At 48.7% G+C, this 21,628-nt stretch overlaps 1 protein-coding gene across 1 annotated transcript; it reads right to left on the reverse strand.

Moving 5' to 3' along the window:
- Window positions 1-1,291: 1,291 nt before the first annotated feature.
- On the reverse strand, window positions 1,292-20,896 carry LOC149325397 (uncharacterized). Its single transcript, XM_089565129.1, has 2 exons — window positions 20,774-20,896; window positions 1,292-3,244 (listed from the first exon to the last, which is right to left on the reverse strand). The coding sequence occupies exon 2, from the start codon at window positions 3,101-3,103 to the stop codon at window positions 1,955-1,957; it is 1,149 nt and encodes a 382-aa protein (XP_089421255.1). The 5' UTR covers window positions 3,104-3,244; window positions 20,774-20,896; the 3' UTR covers window positions 1,292-1,954.
- Window positions 20,897-21,628: the final 732 nt, after the last annotated feature.

Here is a 21,628-nt window from a genome sequence, read left to right on the forward strand (position 1 = left end):
TGTGCACAATCGTTCCAATGGTGCGACCTTTAATACCGCACGTTTGGTGCGGCCCTACAAGGTCCTTTATAACCTTTTGCAGTCTATTGGCAAGAACCTTCATAAACACTTCATAGTCGACGTTGGTAAGGCTTATCGGCCGATAAGCCCCAACGGACAGCAGTTTAGCCTGGTCTTCCCTCTTGGGCACTAAAACCACGTGTGCTGTTTTAAATGACGGCGGCATTTTCTTTGTTTCATAAATTTCGGTGAAGACGCAGTGCAGAGCATGAGTGAGTTCGGCTTTGAAACTCTTATAAAAGTCGCTGCCTAGGCCGTCAGGACCAGGAGATTTTCCGGTAGTCAGTTCTTCGATTGCTCTTCCCACATCGCTTACGCTGATTGGTACCTCCAGCCCTTGTTTTATTTCATCTCCAAGCTTTGGCATACGAGACAAGAACGTATCTGTAAAGCCCTCTTCTTCAAGCTGACGGCGCCCAAACAATTCCCTATACTGCTCAACAAAAGCTAACTGAATAACCTTGCTATCATTCGTTACCTCGTTTCTGTGCCTAATTTGTTTTATTTCATTTTGAGTCGCGTACTTCTTTTCGTCACTAAGCGAGCGTTTAGTAGGCACTTGGTCAAGCCAGAGACGTTCAGCACGCGCCCTTATCATGGCAGCTGCATATTTGTTTTTTTTCGATAATCTCAAGTTTACTTTTTGTTTATCTTATCTCTTTCTTATATCTTCCCGGCTGGGAACTTTCCAGGCTTACGAGCAAGTCAAGTTGGCAATGTAGTTCCTTTTCTTCAGCACGTTTATCATGGCAAATAACGCTTGCTCTTTCAATCGCGTTCATTTTCACTTGCTGTTTGAAATCTTCCCATCTAATTACCCAGTTCCCAGGCTCTGCTGATAGCAATGCTTTAATACATTCATTAACTTTACTACCAAAATGTTCATCCTCGAGTAGCTGTGCATTAAACTTCCAAAGATCCCACGAGAAACGAGATTTCTTTTCTTTTTTTCCCAGGGTAAACGTAACTAAGCTGTGGTTGGTAAAAGACATGTTTTTCACCTCGTAGCTGTTGCACAGAGGAACAAGATCAAGGGACACATACGCTCTGTCCAATCTCGCGTGACTTCCACCCTGAAAGTGAGTAAAATGCGATGCTACCGAAAGAACTTCAGCAACATCATCTAAACTATTTTCGTGTACAAGTGAATTCAACAATTCCGCACTTTTGTCGCGGACAAGTCTTTTTGTAGTTCTGTCCTCTGCTTTACATACGCAATTAAAGTCACCCAAAAGCACAGTTACCCGCTCACAGCCTACGTATTGTTCAAGACGCTCAAAAAATTCCTCGCGCTCGTTATCTTTGTTAGGGGCGTACACACATATGATCATCCATAGTAAATTGCAATAAAGAAAATCAACTACAAGCAAACGGCCAGTTTGACACAAAGTTAAATTTTGTTCGACAATCCCCAGGGAATTCCTAATAAACACAGCACAACCCCCCCGATGTGCCAAACGAATGGCACACACAAATGTTGTAACGTGTCGTAAAAGACTGCACCATACGGTCCGTCTGTTCCTGTCCTTCGACTTTGGTTTCCTGGACGGCTATTATGTCTAGGTCATTATCGAGGAACAACCGGCTTAGTTGGTACTGACGCTTTTTGGAAGCCAGTCCCCTGACATTAATTGTTGCAATGCGCAACGCTCCAACAGGTGTAGAAGCCATCTAGTTTAGGTACAGGAGCCGTATGGTGCGTACCTCATGACACAAGGCGACGGTGGAGGGCGATTTGCCTAGTCCATGGTGCTCGATGGGTACAGTGCCGGTATTCCAAAGTCTCTTGCACCTCTGCCTCATGCGTACGGACTGGAAACCCAGCCCATGCAGTCCGTCACCGAAAAGGGCCATCTCGTGTCCACAGAAGCCACTCACACCGCACTCACTCAAACTAAGGCGGCGGCTTAGCCGCCGCTCGTTGATCGGCCGGTATATTCGGCCGCGGTTTCAGCGTAGCTCGCCTCACACCAACAGTCTTCTGCGGTGGCTCGTCGCCCTCGCTCGATTTAGGCTCTCCATTCGCACTGTGCTCATGCGGTCGCTTTCCTCCTTGGTTGCTGGTTGACGCATCCGTCACTTTCATGCTTTCAGCATATTGGGGAACGACGGGGGGTGACGCCCCACTCCCCGAGAGGACTTCGCTCTTTGACGTATTAACATCTGCAGGCGGCGCTTCCTGTGGCTGCAGCTTACTGCTGAGCTTCTCCGCGGTTGCAGATGTTCCAGGAGTCGACACAGCCGGGGATTTTTCCTTCTCCACTCCGTCACGTGCCTCTGCTGCAGCGTCTTCCGCGTCAGCCTCGTCCATGACAAGCTCGGACGAGACGTCATTGCTGACTGGGACGGCAGCGCTCGCGTACGTGCGTACACAGCTGCTATCCTCGTGTCCGTAACGGCGACAGGCGCCGCACCTTGGAACTTTGCACTCACGGCGAATGTGCCCAGTACCGTGGCAGCGCAGACACAGCGGAGCTCTGCCCGGTACAACCACGAGAGCCAGCTCACCGCCAACCCTGACTTCGTGAGGGAGGTCTTCCAGTTTCACGCCAGGATTCATTTTCAATGAAACCAAGCGCGTCGTCGACCCCTTGCTGGCGACACCCTGGACGCGCCACAGTTCCTTGGTGACTTCGCTCACCTTGCCGTACGGGGCGAAGGCTACCCTCACGTCTTCGTCGGGCACGTTGTGCAGCAGCCAGTGTAGCTTGACGGGGACGTCTTGGTTTGCCGAGTCGATGACTAGACAGCGGCGGTCCTTCACTTTCACTTCCCGGGCAGCAAGAATTTTCTTCACCGCATCAGCACTGGTGAAGGTAATAGCCCACAAATGGCTCATGCGATACACCCCCAAGGCGATAACCTCGGGGAGCAGCATCAGCTGAGCCAGCGCATCCCTGAAATCTTCGACCCGATAGTGGCGGGCCCGCACGTCAGCGTGCAAAAAGACTGGGTTTAACACAACATTTCCTGTAGGAAGGGCAGGCAGAATCACCTGATATTCATCTTCCGAGGCAAAAATCCTGTTTCCGCGGCCAGACATGGCCGCTGTAGCCGCTCCAACGGAGCCCGTCACGCTCGGTGGCCGGAAGCCGATTCCTCTGCGCCACTCTGCTAAACGAGGTGGCCGAGAAAAGTTGTAGGTATTTCAATTTCGTTCAACATAGTGGTCATGGCGCAGAGCCTGCACAAAAGAGAAAAAGAGAGAAAAAAAAAGAATTAGCAGAGCGTGGTTTCGATCAACGGCCCTCTGGGCTATGGGCCCAGCACGCTTCCACTGCGCCACTCTTCTTTTTTCTTTATTGCCGGACTTCGACAGAGGTCAAACAAAGAAGATGCACCAAAGACAATCACAAAAACTGGAACAATAGTAGCCTAAAACCCACTTTGGTTAGGCGTTGTCAGGTTAAAATTCTCTGAGATGCGTCAAAAGTTCTAACTTTGACAACCACTCAGGAACACATAGTTTTGTTTGTACTATCTCACAAAACTTGTCGATGTTTTCCCGGAAATACATTCCAGCCGGCCTCGCGTCCGGGTCACAGTGGTACCCCGCCGTTCGAGAGCGCCATATACTGTGAAGGCCCACGAGCATGATAAGATCATCTGGTACGCCCCCTTCGTTCTCTGTAGGCAGAAACCTGATCCCTTGGGGGTGCAGCGGTAATTCTTTCTTTAAGGTACTTTGTAGGACGTCCCAGAAATAAACTCCCTCCCAACAATGAAGAAAAACGTGATCTATGGTTTCTGGTTGCTTGCATATAAGACAATGTGATCCCCATGGAAGAAAGAACCCCTTAGCCTGTTGAAATGATTTCACACTCAAAGTGCCTGTGTGCAACCTGAAAAAAAGAAGTTTTTACCCTGACGGCACATGCATATTTTTAACTCGTTTAAGGACATCGCTTCCTGGGCCTCCAGAGTATAAGGCTCTGTACATAGGTTCCGCGAAAACAGTTTCACATAGCCTCTTATACAACGTTTTCCTCTTAACATTGCTTAAAAATTCTATTGAAAAACGGGCGGTGAGACAACGAACACTGAGGACAATCTCTCTAAAAAACCCTGAAGTTCGTCCAGTCATTTGTTGTGTGGAGACAACAAACTCCGGTAAAGCGCGCCCGAGCCTTACTTGGCACATGGTACGAAGAAAGGGATCTTTAATAACACGGAAAAAAAAGATCCTATTTACAACTTGGCGCAAAAACAAATGCCCGAGTCCAAGTCCGCCTACTTTGACGCTCCGGAAGAGATTCGACCGACTACACCTCTCCCAACTTGAGGCCCAAATAAAAACTGCGAACACACGATGAAGCTTTTGCACATTCAACCGAGAACAGTGCAACACTTGCATTACATACCACAGCTTACTTATGAGAAAAAGATTGCAAACTGTGGCTCTCGAAAATATAGACAAATGGGCGCTTTTCTATGTTGCCGCCTTCTCACGCGTTTCTTTCACTTGCTCTCGCCAATAAGGCTCAGAATCTTGATAACATTCCAACGGAACGCCCAGGTACTTAACGGGTGCTGTCACCCATGAGACATTGGCGAAAGTTTCTGGGGTTGATGGCCAATCACCGTGCCAGAATCCAAGACACTTCCGCCAGTTCACCAAGCTTCCGGTAACTGCACTAAAGCGCCTTGAAATGTCGACCGTATGGGTTATACTGCTCTGATCGGTACAAAACACAGCGACGTCGTCAGCGTATGCAAGCAACTTCACTTCCGCTGCCTGCACTCGGAAACCATGAATCGAATCATTTTCAATAATTCTTAGACACAATGCTTCAATATATATACAAAACAACAGAGGGCTGAGGGGGCAGCCTTGGCGCACCGAACGTTGTACGCTTATGGCGGCGCCCAACTTCCTATTTACAATTAACGCTGTACTGCAGTTACGGTACGCCATGGCAACTCCCTCACTAATTACAAACCCGACATTAATATGGTCTAGAACACAAAACAAAAGTTCATGAGACACACAATCAAAAGCTTTCTCGAGGTCGAGCTGGAGGACTGCCACACGGTCTTGCGTGGTATCACAGCACTCGAGCACGCACTTTGCTATGTGGATGTTATTTACAATGGAACGCCCTTTTATCCCGCATGTTTGGTGTGAGCCAACTAATACCCGTATTACGGTTTGTAACCTGGCCGCTAGAACCTTCATGTATATCTTATAATCCACATTTGTCAAAGCGATCGGCCTGTAAGAGGACACCTGTCTTAATTTTTCTACCTTCTCGGTTTTCGGAATAAGTACGGTGTGAGATGACGCGTACGATGCGGGAAGTGAATGTAATTTATACGCTTCGTTGAACACAGCAGTTAGTATTGGTGCTAAATCGTTCTTAAACGTTTTGTAAAACGCCGCGCTTAGCCCGTCAGGTCCCGGCGATTTTCCCGCGTTCAATTTATCTATGGCCAGTTCTACTTCGGCTTCACTAATCGCCCGCTCCAATCTTTGTTTGTCTTCATCGTCTACACGAGGCATAGCCTCCAAAAATTCTTCTTTGAACCGTGCCACATCTACTCGATGCTGGGCAAAAAGCATTTGATAATGATCAAAAAAGGCTTGCGCGATACCATCGTTGTCCTTCGCCGTTTGGCCTCCCCTCTCAATTTCTGCTACGTGGTTTCGCCGTGCACGCGCTCTTTCCATTCCCAGTGCTCGTTTTGTGGGCGTCTCACAAGTAGCAAATTCTTCGGCTCTCGCGCGCACAAGCGCCCCTCTATAGCGGTCTTCTTCAATCACTTCTATCTTTTGCTTGATTTTTTTGATATTGTCTAAGAACGTACCCGGTGATTTGCACTCCTCAGCAAATAATTTGTCAAGCAGGGACCTTAACTGTGCTTCGTTTAACTTTTCTTGGTATTTTATACAGCTAGCTCTGTCGATAGCTTTTATTTTAATTTGTTATTTGCAAATGTCCCATTGCATCCCCCATATGTGTATGCCATCGCACGTTACTTTATTTACTTCTACTTTTACCATCTGAGTGAATGTTCCGTCCCGTAAAAGCTGGTTATTTAATTTCCATAAGTCCCACTGAAATACACTAGATCGTCTTTTAACTCCTATATTGCATTGCACCATGCAGTGATCTGAGAAAATCACGGGCACGACATCATAACTATTGCATTTTGGCACCAGATCTAAAGATACATAGACTCTATCGAGACGAGCATGACTACTGCGTTGAAAATGCGTGAACCAAACATTACGCGTGCTTTCCACACATTCAGCCACGTCCTCCAGGGCAAAAAGATCTGTTAATTGGCTCAAAACATCGGTACTTCCATCCCGGTGGGAACGTGTGCTGGTTTTATCAGCAGCATTCAAAACACAGTTAAAATCACCCAGAAGAACTACCTGTTTTTCAGTGCTAAGATATTGCTGGATACTTTCAAAAAACACAACTCGCTCCTCCAGCACATTGGGCGCATAAATGCAAATGAATCGCCATACAACCCTCGCGAAACGAAAGTCCACCACTGCACATCGACCCGATGGACATGAAAAATGCGCCTGCACCTCAAGACTCGGCAGTTTTTTAATAAAAATAGTATATCCGGCCGATGTGCCATTTGCGTGGCTAACGACTGCGTAATATCTGGCCGTGAAACGCTGCATCAAAATCCCGGTCTCTTCGTCCCCTTCCACTTTTGTTCCTTGGATAGCAAGAACATCAATCCCATGGTCTGTTAGGAGGCGGTAAACTTGGCTCTGCTTCTTTTTACCCGCTAGACCTTTCACATTGAGCGTACCCACCGTGAGCTTATGCGCAGTAGCCATTTTTATAGAGAGTGAAGAGACCGAGAGATCGGTGCTTACCGCTCACGTCTAGCACGCAGCTAGACGCCGTCGCCGCCACTAGAACCATCCGGTGCAAGAGCCTGGCTCTGCTGCACAGGCCCCTTGTCGTTGAACCGCTTTTCCGACGAGACATTAGGCCGCGGCTTGAAACTGGGCCGCCGCCCTTGGACCGTTTTCGCTGGCGGCTCCTCGACGTTGGTTACTGTCACTTTGCCTCCATCGCCGCCGGTCTGGTCGTGGGGTCGCTTAGCTGCTGCGGTGACGCTAGCAGTGTGTGCGCCGCCCTTGTCTGGGTTATCCGCACTCCTTGACGGTTCGGCGCCCTTCGCCTCTCTGCTTGCGTCGTTGCCCTTGGCGTCACCGCTGCCCGGTTTTGAAGAGGCCGTCACTGCCTGGCCCTTTTCGGCTGAGTCAGTGCCTTTCGCCGCATCCTTTGCCTCAACCACGTCCATGGTCAAATCAGCCGCCTCGTCCGTGAGTACAGGCCCTGTAGCTGTCGCGTACGTGCGAACGCACTCGACGTCAGTGTGGCCGAACCGCCGGCATTTTGAGCACCGGGGCACCTTGCACTCGCGTCGGACGTGTCCTGTGCCGCGACAACGTAGGCATTGCATTGGGCGTCCAGGCGCCACAACGAGGGACAATTCGCCGCCGACTCGTACCTGATGAGGCAGGTCGTCCACTTTCATGCCAGGTTTCAATTTCAGAAGAATGGTCCTCGTTGTCGAGCCCTTCTCCTTGATGCCTTCGACGCGCCAACGCTCCCGCGTCACCTCCGTCACCTTTCCGTACGCCGCGAAAGCCGTTCGGACATCTTCATCGGGTACGCCGTGCAGCAACCAGTGGAGCCGCAACTTGAGCTGCTGGTCCTCGGGGTCGATGATCAGGCAACGGCGTTCTTTCACCTTCAGCTCCTTCAGCGCAGCCAATTTCTTAGCACCATCCGCAGAGTCGAACGTCACCACCCAGACGTGGTTGATATGGTACGACCCCAACGCTACCACGTCGGGGAGCGCGCCAACGTTGGCGAGAGCATCCCTGAAATCTTCGACCTTGTACGGTCGCATTCGCACGTCAGCGTGCAAAAAAACGTTGTTGAGAACAACACGTCCTGTAGGCAAAGTCGGCACAATAATCTGATACTCATCTTCAGCGTGTTCAATCCTGTTACCGCGGCCGGAAAGGGCCGCTGTCGCTGCTCCGTTGGAGCCCATGATTCTGCGTCCTCACCGAACGGTAGCCGGAAGTAGAATGCCACTGCGCCACTCTGCTGGGTTTTTTTTTTCATGGTATTTATTTACATGGTTTTGTATACAAAGGATATATATACATATGTGTGTGTGTATATACACACACAAAAACAACTATTTACAGAGCACCTAGGTAGGCGCTACGTGGCAGAAACATAATAGTAACATATTATAACTAAAAGGCCGGTAAGGATATACAGCGCATCAGGAGAGGAAACCAATCCGGTACAAAGGCCAATTTTTTGTAAATGTCCGTTACCTGCAGCAACATTCGGCTAAAGTGAATTCTGGGCGAAACAACAGGTTCAACGTTGCGATCTTGCATGCGCGTTTTCCAAAGACTATGAAGTCCAATCAGAAGAATCATATCATAAGGATTTGAGTCAGGTTGGGAAACAACAATGTAGCGCACACTGTAGGAATTTAGGAGAAAATCTTTCTGTAGCGTCCTTCGCAACACATCCCAAAACAAAATCGCGTCTTTGCAGTCTATAAAACAATGTTCAATTGTTTCAGGCACATTGCACAAGCGACAGTTTACAGAAGACACAAAAATGTTTTTCCTATCGAGCCTCGTCTTGACAGGTAGAGTTTCAGTGTGTAATTTATAGAAAAATGTTTTGGTGCAAGGAGAAATTGGCATTTTACGCACTCGCTTTAAAACATCATGACCCATGAGCCCAACGTAGACGGAACGATACCGTGGGGGCGGGAAGAGCATGGATATCAAATCCCTGTACAGATTTTTGCGTGAAACAAAATATAAGTACTCATTTGAAAACCGAACTGTCAAAAAACGCACGGAGACATAAACTTCCTGCATAAAGCCTAGTAAACGGGGTCGTTCAGTAAAATTGCAAGAAACTACTAAGTTCGGAAGTAGAGTCATGAAGTTAACCTGCAGGAATGCTCTAATAATCGGAAGGGAACAAGCACGAAAAAAGAAGAAACGGGCAACCAACTGTCTCACATACAGGTGCTCTAGGCCCAGGCCACAAACAGGCCTGAAAAGGTTATCGCGCCGCATGGGCTCAAATTTGGAGGACCAAATAAACGTCGCAAATATACGATGGAAACGCTGTATGTAATGTCTGGCGCAGTGAAGGACCTGGAGTACGTAATAAATCCTTGTTGCCTCCTCGCCCAGCAGAGTGGCGCAGCAAGCCTGGCGTCGAGCCCAGGCTTGCAGCGCCACTCTGCTGGGCGAGGAGGCAGTGAAAAGTTCTACGTATTTCACTTTGAATCAGCTTGGTGGCCAGATAAATGAAAAAGACACGTAAAATAGAAAACGAAAAAAAGTAGCAGAGCGTGGTTTCGATCCACGGACCTCTGGGTTATGGGCCCAGCACGCTTCCACTGCGCCACTCTGCTGGGCGAGGAGGCAGTGAAAAGTTCTAGGTATTTTACTTTGAATCAGCTTGGTGGCCAGATAAATGAGTAGGACACGTAAAATAGAAAAAGAAAAAAATTAGCAGAGCGTGGTTTCGATCCACGGACCTCTGGGTTATGGGCCCAGCACGCTTCCACTGCGCCACTCTGCTTTTTTTTTCTTTATTGCCGTCTGTGACATCAAAACAAAAAGGTACAAATGATAAAAACATCAGTCTAACTTGGCTGACGTATCAGGGCTTAAAATCTTCTCAATGCGACCAGTTTATCAAATACAGTAATCCATTCAGGTGGGCCAGCTTGTGCTCGGTACATTTCTCTCAAGCTCGCAACACTTTCAATAAAGTTTTCGCGCACCGAGCGAACGTTAACATCCGCGTGTCGCACGTGCATCCGTGTCCTCCAGAGGCTGTGGAGGCCCAGAAGCATGATTAAATCATACGGTACTCCTGCTTCATTCTGAATTGGCAAGAATCTGATGCCGTAGGGGTCCAGGGAAAACCTTTTTTGACTCTTCGTTGGAGCACATCCCAATAGAAAATAGGGTCCCAACTGTCCAGAAATACATGTTCTCCTGTCTCGGGTTTTTTGCATAATAGACAGTTTGTGGTCCATGGGACAAAAATTCCCTTTTCGTGCAGCCACGTTTTAACAGGAAGTGTATTCGAGTGCAATTTAAAGAAAAAAGATTTCGTAGATGGGTTCACAGGCATATTTTTAACTCTCTTTAATACATCGTGTCCTGGGCCTCCACGATAAGGTAACCGGCAGATTGGGGTCGGTAACATGGTGTCCACAAGATCCTTATACAGCTTTTGCTTTGACACTTTAGATAAGTACTCAAGGGAAAATCGCACATGGAGCAGCCTAAAAGAGAGTACAACCTCTCGCATGTAACCATTGACAGTGCCACACATATTCGCACAAGATGAGACGACAAATTCAGGAAGAAGTCTCTGCAACCGCACTTGGATAACAGTCATAAGAAAATTATCCCTTTGATTTCGGAGAAAGAAAAAAACGCGAAACAACTTGACGCAGAAATAAATGCACAAGGCCGAGGCCTCCTTTTTTCACTGAAAGAAACAGATTGGTACGACTGGTTCTCTCCCAGTTTGACGACCAAATGAAAACAGCAAATACTCGATGCATCTTTTGAATACTGGCCCGAGATGCGCACAGCACATTCATCAAATACCATACTTTGGATACAAGGAAAAGATTGCAGACGGAGGCTCGCGCAAACATTGATAACTGCCTCCCTTTCCAGGCATCTGCTTTCTCCCTCGCCCTTGACATATCCTCATTCCAGTGTTCACTTGCATCGCGATAATGCACTAGGGGGACGCCGAGATATTGCGTCGGCAAAGACGACCATCGCATCCTGGAAAAGTGTTCAGGCATCGCTTCCCAGTCGCCATGCCAAAAGCCAGAGCTTTTGTCCCAGTTTATGAGACACCCCGTTTGTTTGCAAAATTTATCCACCGTGCTGATCACCTCGGTAATGCTGCCTCTGTCAGAACAGAATACCGCAATATCGTCCGCATAAGCAAGGATTTTGACGTGAGTCGACTGCAATCGAAAGCCCGTGATGCTCTCACTTCTGATGATAGCTAAGCACAATGGCTCCAAGTAGGCCGCAAACAGCAGAGGCGATAGCGGGCATCCCTGCCTTACCGACGAATGAACTGCTATCCTGTCTGTGAGGTCACCATAAACAATAATGCGCGTGGTGCAGTTTGCATATGCCATCTTGACACCTTCTGCAATAATACGGCCTACATTAGCGTGCTCCAAAATGCTGAAAACGACATCATGGGAAACGCGATCGAAGGCTTTTGCCAGATCTAGTTGCATCATAGCGATGCGGTCCGCGAGCACAACGCAACATTCCAGCACGGTCCGTGCGACGTGCACATTTGTGACGATACTCCTACCTTTGATTCCGCAAGTCTGGTGCAGCCCAACCAATTTCGTAATTATGCTCTGCAATCTGTTTGCTAAAACCTTCATGTACAGTTTATAGTCCACGTTGGTGAGGCTTATCGGGCGATAGTTCCCCGCCAACAACCTCTTTTCTGGGACATCTGATTTCGGAATCAATACTATGTACGACGTGGTGAATGATAGTGGCACTTGTTTTCTTTCATAAGCTTCATCTAGAACTCTTAGCAGTAACTGAGCGACTGTGGACTTAAACGCTTTGTAAAATTCGGCCCCTATTCCATCAGGTCCTGTAGCTTTTCCCGCTTGCAGGTCTTCGATTGCAATCTCTATTTCTTTTGCAGTTATGGGCTGCTCAAGACGCTCCTTTACTTCGTCCTGAAGTCTCGGCAGGAGAGGCAAAAAGTCAACCAGGAAGGCCTCATTCATGTCACGCGTATGTCCAAGAAGCTCAATGTACTGCTCTTCAAATAGCTGCTTGATTGTAAAAGCGTCACTCGTGACTTCATCTCCGTTCCTTATCTGCCTGATTTCGTTTTGGAGAGCATAACGCTTTTCGTCACACAAAGCTCGCGTCGTCGGCGTTTCACCAGCCCACAGTTTCTGTGTCCTTGCGCGTATAACGGCAGCTTTATACCTTTCAGTGTCTAAGCGTTCGAGCAGGCTTTTCACCTCCCTTAGGTCCTTGGAATACTTCCCAGGCTCGGAGCTTTCCATGCCTATTAAAAATTGCAGTTGTTCGCGAGCTGCTTTTTCATCCTGTTTTTCTTCGTATCGCTTCAATCAACTTTTTTCAATGGCCCTTCTTTTTATCCACTCCTTGAAATCTTCCCATTGAACCGCAACAACGCTGGGTCGCTCCTCAAGCAGCTTCTGCATTCCATCCGCAATATCAGTTACGAATTCCTCGTCCTCTAAGAGCTTTACATTAAATTTCCAGAGATTCCAGTTAAATCTTGTCTTTCTTTGCTTTATGCCGAAACTTGCGATCACTAGGCAATGATCACTAAAAGCTACAGGTATAACTTTGCAACTCGTGCAAAGAGACACGAGATCTATGGATGCATAAATTCTGTCCAACCTGGCATGACTATTACGTTGAAAATGAGTGAACTGAGGTCGATTCCCTTCGGTAAATATACTGCCAATATCCTCTAAGCTATTATCATAAGCCAGAGATTGAAGCAATTGAGCACTCTTATCATGCACAGGTGTACCCTTCACTCGATCATTAGCGGCCCACACACAATTAAAATCTCCCAACAGCAACAACACTCGGTCGCAAACAAGGTAGGGCTCCAAACGGGTAAAGAGATCAAAACGCTCAGATTCAACATTTGGAGCATACACACATATAATGCGCCAACATAAACTGGAAAAAGAAAAATCTACAACAATAAGCCGTCCACTAGGGCAAGAAAAAACAGACTCGACAGTGATGCCTAAATTATTTAGGACAAATAATACGCACCCACCCGAGGTGCCAACGGAATGGCAAACACAAACGTTAAAGGCTGCACGAAAGGTGGACACCATGCGATCAGTGGATTCCTCACTTTCGATCTTAGTCTCTTGGACTGCAACTATGTCAAGCGCGTTTTCAGCAAGCAGGCGGTTAAGCTGGCACTGACGCCGTCGTGCACCAAGGCCTCTCACATTCAAAGTTGCTACATGTAAAGTTGTTTCTAGTTTCATCGCCATGCCCTATGAAAAGGAGACTTGAGTCCCACAGTACCCCTCATAGTCAGCCGAGCAGTGTTCTTAAACTCACTGTGCATGTACGGTGTCGCCTTTCCAGATATCCGCGTGCAGGCATCGGGAACCCATGGGTAATTCCTTCGCCAGCAGTTCCAGATCCGCGCACACAGTCTGATGGGTACCACTCCTCACAAAAAAAAACAAGGAAAAAAAGAAAAACAAGAAAAAACACCACAAATGCACATTGCAGAACTACGGAGGCGGTTTCCCCGCCTGCCTTGTCTCGGCCATGACGTCCGGCCGCGGCTTGAACATCGGACGCCGGATTCCCGGGGTCTTCGACGGCGGTTCGTCGCTGCCACCATCAAGATGCGTCTTTTCGCCGGCGCTTTCCTCGCGGGAGCGTTTTCCAGCCGTTAGGGTGCCAGCCTCCTCACTGAAGTCCATGCCTTCGGTGTTGGCAGGTTCAGCGCTGTCCGGAGCTTCCGCCGCGGCTTCTGTCGCGCCCTTCGGCGCGCCATCGCCATCCTGTTGAAGGGCACTCTGAACTTGTACTACACTCGCCGGTACCTCACTTGACGTCGCCTTCTGCTTCGCGAAAACCGTAAGCGACGGCCCTTCCCTCGCGTCTGGTTGCCCGTCTGCACGGGCTGCATCTTCCGCATCAGCATCGTCCATCAGCAACTCAGACGAGTCTACTACTGCACCGGGGCCGGTAATGCTCGCGTAAGTGCGGGCACACTGTCCGTCTTCGTGGCCGAACCGTCGACAGGCTCCGCAACGCGGGACTCGGCATTCCTTACGGATGTGTCCCGTACTCCGACAGCGTAGGCACAACGGTGGTCTGCCCGGTACAACAACGAGCGCCAGCTCACCGCTAACGTTCAGCTGGTGCAGCAGGTCGTCCAGCTTCACGCCAGCTCTCAACTTCAACGTGACGAGTCTAGTAGTCGAGCCTTTTTCTGACATACCACTCACGCACCAGCGCTCGCGGGCAACTTCCGTCACTTTTCCGTACGGCGCAAAGGCAGCCCGAACATCCTCGTCGGGCACGTTGTGTAGCAGCCAGTGAAGTTTCAGTCGCACGTCTTGGTTGGCCGGGTCAATCACCAAGCAGCGGCCTTTTTTCACTACCAGCTCACTGACACTAATAATCTTGGTCACCGCTTCAGCATCCTTGAAAGTGACGGCCCAGACGTGGCTCATCCGATACGCACCCATTGCGATAACATTGGGGAGCAGCGACTGCTATGCTAAAGCGTCGCGGAAATCTTCCACCCGGCACGGGCGGGCCCTGATATCGGCGTGCAAAAAAAAAACCGTATTCAAAACGAACCGAGCTGTAGGCAGTGCTGGCAAAACAACCTGGTAAGTATTTTCCTGTTGACTGGCCCTGTCACCGCGGCCTGACACGGCCGCTGAAGCCGCTCCATCGGAGCCCTGCATCCTGCGTCCGTTCACTGTCGTGGCCGGAAGCAGAATCGACTGCGCCACTCTGCTGGGCGAGGAGGCAGTGAAAAGTTCTAGGTATTTCACTTTGAATCAGCTTGGTGGCCATATAAATGAGTAGGACACGTAAAATAGAAAAAGGAAAAAATTAGCAGAGCGTGGTTTCGATCCACGGACCTCTGGGTTATGGGCCCAGCACGCTTCCACTGCGCCACTCTGCTGGGCGAGGAGGCAGTGAAAAGTTCTAGGTATTTACTTTGAATCAGCTTGGTGGCCAGATAAATGAAAAGGACACGTAAAATAGAAAAAGAAAAAAGTAGCAGAGCGTGGTTTCGATCCACGGACCTCTGGGTTATGGGCCCAGGACGCTTCCACTGCGCCACTCTGCTTTTTTTTTTCTTTATTGCCTGACTTCGGCAAGAATCACAGTACACAAATACACTTACAGAGCACAATGAGCAATAATTAACAACACTATCCGCCTGGGGGTGCGTGGCTTCGTCACGTTAAAACTCCTTAAGCGTCACCAAAGGCTCGACTCCTTCGAGCCACTCGGGAGCTTCAGGAGCAAGTTTCTGAACTTCAATATACTTATGCATGCACTCCCGAAAATAGATCCGTGCTGGCCGTGCATCAGGATCGCGATGATATCCTGCCATTCTGGAGCGCCAAATACAATGGAGGCCCATTAGCATAATGAGGTCGAATGGTGTCCCATCCTCACTCTCTACAGGCAAGTACCGAATACCATGAGCGTCAATAACGTAAGAGTAGCGCAAAACCAGGACGACGGACACAAGGGGAGAGAACACACACCAACAACACAGGCGCTAACTTCCGACTGACAAAGAAAACCAAACCCAACCAAGTGAACGGAACCTGGGCAAAAGTAGCGCATGCGCTGACCTAAGATAAAAAAATCGAAAAAAAAAGGTGCGAAAAATGCGATAAAAAATGTGAGATCACGGATGTTTTGAACCCAAGAAGGCCAGCTCTCGTTTAGACAAGGAAATGGACGGAGTACTAACGCAGTTATCTTGTAAGGCAGCAATCTGTGCAGCTTCCACAATTTCGCGAGTTAGCTTATCTCTACTCTTAGCAACGACTGAGCATTTGTCCAAAAAAGGCACGCACTTGCAATCTTTGCAGTTCAAAGCTAGATTGCTGCCGGTATAAGTCTTCATGTTATTATTGTGCTCTCGAAGCCTATCGTTCAGGCACCTGCCGGATTGCCCAATATGCTGCTTGCCACAGGAGAGCGGAATGTTGTACACAATGCCCTCAGTACATTTAACAGATCTTTTCCTGTGGCGGATGGTACACTGCTGCTTTTGGGAGCTATGTGCGGAGGGCACGGACCTTTTGCATAAAACACTGAGCTTTTGTGGAGCTGAAAACACCACGCGAACGTTTGCCTTTTCCCCTATTTTCTTGAGATTGTGCGCGAGACAATGGACGTAAGGAATGACAGCCACCTTGCCTCTCGTTTCTTCTTTTTTTTCGATTTTTTATCTTAGGTCAGCGCATGCGCTACTCTTGCCCAGGTTCCGTTCACTTGGTTGGGTTTGGTTTTCTTCGTCAGTCGGAAGTTAGCGCCTGTGTTGTTGGTCTGTGTTCTCTCCCCTTGTGTCCGTCGTCCTGGTTTTGCGCTACTCTTACGTTATCGATCAATACCGACTTGCCCAAATTTCCACCCTGGTGAACCATGAGCGTCGAGCGGAAATTCCTTTTTTAAAGTCCGTTGTAAGATGTCCCAAAAGTATACCCCCTCCCAACAGTGCAAAAAAACGTGGTCTATTGTTTCTGGTTGTTTACAAATTAAACAATGTGATCCCCAAGGTAGAAATAAATGCTTCCTTTCCAAGAATTCCTTTACTGGTAGTGTTCCGGTATGTAATTTAAAGAAAAAAGTTTTTGCAGTTGGCGGCACCTGCATCGCCTTCACACGCTTAAGTACAGTCAGGGACAAAAGTCTCCGGACCATGTGTTCCTCAAACGAAGCTTATAGCCCAACTATCAGACAGCGGCTGGAGACCGTACTTGTGGTGATGAAAGAACAAAAATTTAACTTTTACCTCCACAAGTGTGGCCTCTAGCCGCCGACTAATAACAGAGCTATCGGCTTCGTTAGAGGAACACGTGGTCCGGAGACTTTTGTCCCCGACTGTACGTCGCGTCCCAGGCCTCCATTGTATAAGGCCCTGTACATAGATTGTGGAAGAACTACATCGCACAAATCTTTATACAACTTCTTCCTGCTAACAGAAGATAAATATTCATACGAAAATCGAACAGACAGGAATTGAACACTCGCGACAACCTCTCTAAAGTAACCAAAAATACGTCCCGAGAAACTTTCGGTTGAGACAACAAAGTCCGGCAGTGCATTTCCGAGCCTTAATTGGCACACAGTGCGCAAAAACGGATCGCTTACATCGCGCACAAAACAAAATCTGCTTACAATCTGCCGCAGAAATAAGTGTCCCAGACTCGGGCCGCCATCCTTCACCCGCCTAAACAAATTGGTCCGGCTGCAGCGTTCCCAGTCCGCAGCCCACACAAAAACGGCAAAGATTTTTTTTTCTTTATTTCCGGATACTTACACAGTACAAAATCGTACAGGGAAAAAATAAAGCGAACTCACAGCCAAAAGTTCACGTGGAAATGATAGTAATAAGGAAGCTGTCATCCTTAGGTGGGATGACGTTGTCGTTTTAAAATTCTCTCAAATGGATCAAGGGCTCTAATCTTGGCAGTCATTCTGGAACTGTACACTTCAATTTGTGCATTTCAACAAAGGCATGCATACTTTCACGAAAGTAGAGCCTTGCAGGGCGAGCATCGGGGTCTAAATGATACCCAGCCATCCGGGACCGCCAGAGGCTGTGCAGACCGATTAACATGACGGTATCAAAAGGTATGCCGTGTTCGTCATCTGTTGATAGGAACCTGATGCTATGTGTATCTAACGGTAAGTCTTTTTTAAGGGTTCTTTGCAGCACGTCCCAAAAATAAACCCCCTCTCAACAGTGTAGAAAAACATGATCTATTGTCTCAGGCTGTTTGCATATTAAACAAAGCGACCCCCATGGCAGAAAAAAACCCCTGTCTTCAAGAAATCTTTTTACCGACAACGTTCCAGTATGCAGCTTAAAGAAAAACGTTTTTACTCCTGGGGAAACTGGCATCCTTTTGACCCGCTTCAATACATCTTGACCTGGATAGCCGTTGTACAAGGCTCTGTACACAGGAACGGAGAAAAAGTCATCGCACACATCGTTATACAATTTTTTCCTATTGACTGAACACAAATATTGAACCGAAAAACGAGTTGTGAAAATTCTGACGCTGTTTACGACTTCTCTTAAAAAAACCAAAAAGGCGCCCTGGCATACTTTCTGTGGCAACAACAAAATTTGGCAACGCCCGCACGAGCCTTACTTGGCAAACAGTGCGCAGAAATGGATCATTTACGTCGCGGAAGAAAATGAATCTGTTTACAAGCTGTCGGGCGAATAAGTGTGCTAGCCCAAGACACGCCGAAACACGCCGCTTTGACACGCCGAAACAAGTTATCCCGTCTACACCGTTCCCAATTCGACGCCCAAACAAAAGCGGCAAATACCCGATGCAGCCTCTGAATGTTTAACCTGGAACAGTGAAGCGTTTGCATTACATACCACAACTTGGCAACAAAAAACAGATTACACACCGTTGCGCGTGCAAAGATAGACAGCGGCACACCGCTCCATTTGTCAGCCTGCTCACGGATTTCTTGGGCTTGATCGCGCCAAAATGGCTCACTGTCTTCATAGCATTCTAGAGGCACACCCAAGTACTTAACCCGTGTTGTGGCCCAAGTCACGTTGGCAAACGTGTAAGGCGTCGATGGCCACTCTCCGTGCCAGAACCCTAGACACTTTTCCCAATTCACCGGACTTCCAGTGGTCGTGCTGAAATCTTTCACGGCTTCGACTGCCACGCTAACGCTCTCTCTGTTCGTACAGAAGACGGCTACGTCATCAGCATACGCCAAAAGTTTGACCTCCGTCATGTGGACTTGGAAGCCCTGTACAGATTCATTCTCAAGGATTGGCAAGCACAAAGTTTCAATATATATGCAGAACAGAAGCGGGCTGAGGGGGCAACCCTGACGCACCGAACGTCGCACATTTACGGGTGCACCAAGTTCCTTGTTGACAATTAATCTTGTAGTGCAGTTTCGGTACGCCAAGGCTACGCCCTCGCTGATAACAGAACCCACATTAATGTAATCTAGAACTGGAAACAAGGCATCATGTGAAACACAATCAAACGCTTTTTCAAGGTCGAGTTGCAGAACCGCAACGCTACCGCATGTTGCATCACAACACTCCAGTACGCATCTCGCCTTATGTATGTTCGTAGCAATGGTCCTTCCCTTGATCCCGCAAGTCTGGTGAGGCCCAACAATCTCCTTAATAACGGTCTGTAATCTGGCTGCTAGTACTTTCATTAGTATCTTGTAATCAACATTTGTTAGGGCTATTGGCCTGTATGACGTCACCAATCTCAATTTCTCAGTTTGTTCTGTTTCAGGGATTAGTACAGTACGTGACGACGCAAAAGAAGGCGGCAACAAGTTAAGATCGTAGCCTTCGTTAAATACTGCAGCTAACAATGGGGACAACACTTTTTTAAATGCTTTATAAAAAGCCGCGCTCAAGCCATCAGGCCCTGGCGACTTCCCTGGATTTAGATTATCAATGGCACGCTCAACTTAATGTTCGGAAATCGGCAGCTCCAACCTTTCTGTTGTGTCAGCATCTAGTCGTGGCAAGGAAGAAAGAAACACGCGCTTAAACCTGTCCATGTTCATGTCGCGAAATGCAAACAGTTGCTGATAGCATTCGTAAAACTTACGTGCAATGCCGTCTTTATCTGTCACGAGGTTGCCGTTCCACTCTATCTCTTCTATGTCGTTTCGACGACCATGCGCTTTCTCGAGACCGAGAGCCCGTTTAGTGGGCGTCTCGCCTGCTGCGCATCTTTCGGCCCTGGCGCGAACGAGCGCTCCTCCATAACGATCCTCTTCTAATAACTCAATTTTCTTTTTCAGTTTTCTGATATCGTCATTATAGACCCCTGGCTCTTTGCACTCGTGCGCTATTAACTGATTTAGTGTCGCCCTTAAACAAGCTTCTTCTCGTTTTTCGTCATGTCGAATACAACTGCCTCTTTCTCTAGCTTTCATCTTAATTTCTTGTTTGCACCATTCCCACTGCTCTCCAATGGTGGTGCAAGGCCGTTGTTCTATCTCTTTAAGCTTCCCTGCAATTATTTCGACTAAAGCTTCATCTTCTAAGAGTTTGGAGTTTAGCTTCCACAGTCCCCACAGAAATTTTTTCTTTCGGTTTCTAGGGCCGATTGCACATTTCACAAGACAGTGATCCGAAAAAGACACTGGCATAACGACATAATTTTGGCATTTCGGAATCGCATCCAACGATAAATAAATACGGTCGAGCCGGGCATGACTACAACCTTGAAAATGCGTGTATTTCACGCTGCGCGCTCCCTCCAAACACTCCGCTACATCATCTAGAGCAAATTCGCCAACTAGCTGCGACAAAACATCCGTGCTTGCGTCTCTAAAGGCGCGGCTACTTGTCTTATCTTGAACACTTAAGGCACAATTGAAATCGCCCATAACGACGAGTTGTCGCCCACTATTTACATATCGCTGGATGCTCACGAAAAAATTTAACCTTTCATCAGCCGCATTCGGTGCATAAACACAAAGAACGCGCCATTCGCTGTTATGAAAAACGAAGTCACAAACAATAAAGCGACCTTGCATACATGAAATCACTTCTTGCACTGTCAGTCCTGGCAACTTCTTAACGAACAGAAGGCACCCGGCCGATGTGCCAACCGCGTGACTAACAGCCACATCGTACCTCGACGTGAAACGCTGCACCATGCTCCCCGTGTCCTCTTCCCCTTCTATTTTGGTTTCCTGAACCGCCAACACGTCCACGTTCTGGTCGGTTAAAATACGGTATACTTGACTTTGCTTTCTTTTCGATGCAAACCCACGGACGTTAAGCGTTGCTACGCTCAGTGACTGTTGCATCGCCATTTTCGTACTTTAGAAGGACGCAGGGAGCATAGTGCTTACCTTTCGCGCCTAGCACGTCGCTAGACGCTTCCAGAAGTCCCGCCGCCATCGTAATTATCGGGCTGGACGTGCTGCGAGAGCGGCTTTTCGGCTGCCCTCCGGCCCGTCGCGACGTTAGGTTGCGGTCTGAAGGAAGGTCGTCGTCCCTGCACAGTTTTCGCTGGTGGTTCCTCGGCGTTGCCAGGGAGCTGCTTTTCCGCTCCGTCACCAGCGTCGGCGTGCCGGCGCTTCGGCGCACTGCCAGCGCTCGTTGACCGGCCGCCGTTCTCCGCATTGGTGTTCTCATCCGCCGATGCCGCCGGAGCACTTGTCCCTTGAAGGGGCGCTTCCTCGCTCACAGGCACCTCCGAAACAACGGATGGCAGTACCTGTTTCTTGTCCATGCCCTCGCCCGCCTCTTTTTCAGTGGTCGTCGGAGTTATCACGCTGGGGGCCACCGCAGAGCTTTCCACACCATCGGTCCCCTTGGCTGCTTCCTCAGCCTCGACGACGTCCATAACGTCTTCCGGTGTCTCCTCTCTAAGCGCTGGCACCGTTGCGGCAGCGTATGTGCGGACACACCCATCTTCCGAATGTCCGAAGCGTCGGCAGCGTGGGCAGCGAGGTATCTTGCAGTCACGTCGGACATGACCGCTTCCCTGACAACGCAAACACTGCATGGGCCGCCCAGGCACGACCACAAGGGCAAGCTCGCCGGCGACTCTTATCTGGTGGGGGAGGTCGTCCGCCTTCATTCCAGGCTTCAGCTTGAGCACAACTATCCTTGTTGTGGAGCCCTTTTCTTTCACTCCTTGCACTCGCCAACGCTCACGGGTTACCTCAGTCACGTTCCCGAAGGCCGCAAACGCAGTCCGG

This window comes from Amblyomma mixtum, chromosome 10 (genome assembly GCF_055824585.1).
Source record: "Amblyomma mixtum isolate Tamu chromosome 10, ASM5582458v1, whole genome shotgun sequence".
Classification (NCBI taxonomy): domain Eukaryota; kingdom Metazoa; phylum Arthropoda; class Arachnida; order Ixodida; family Ixodidae; genus Amblyomma; species Amblyomma mixtum.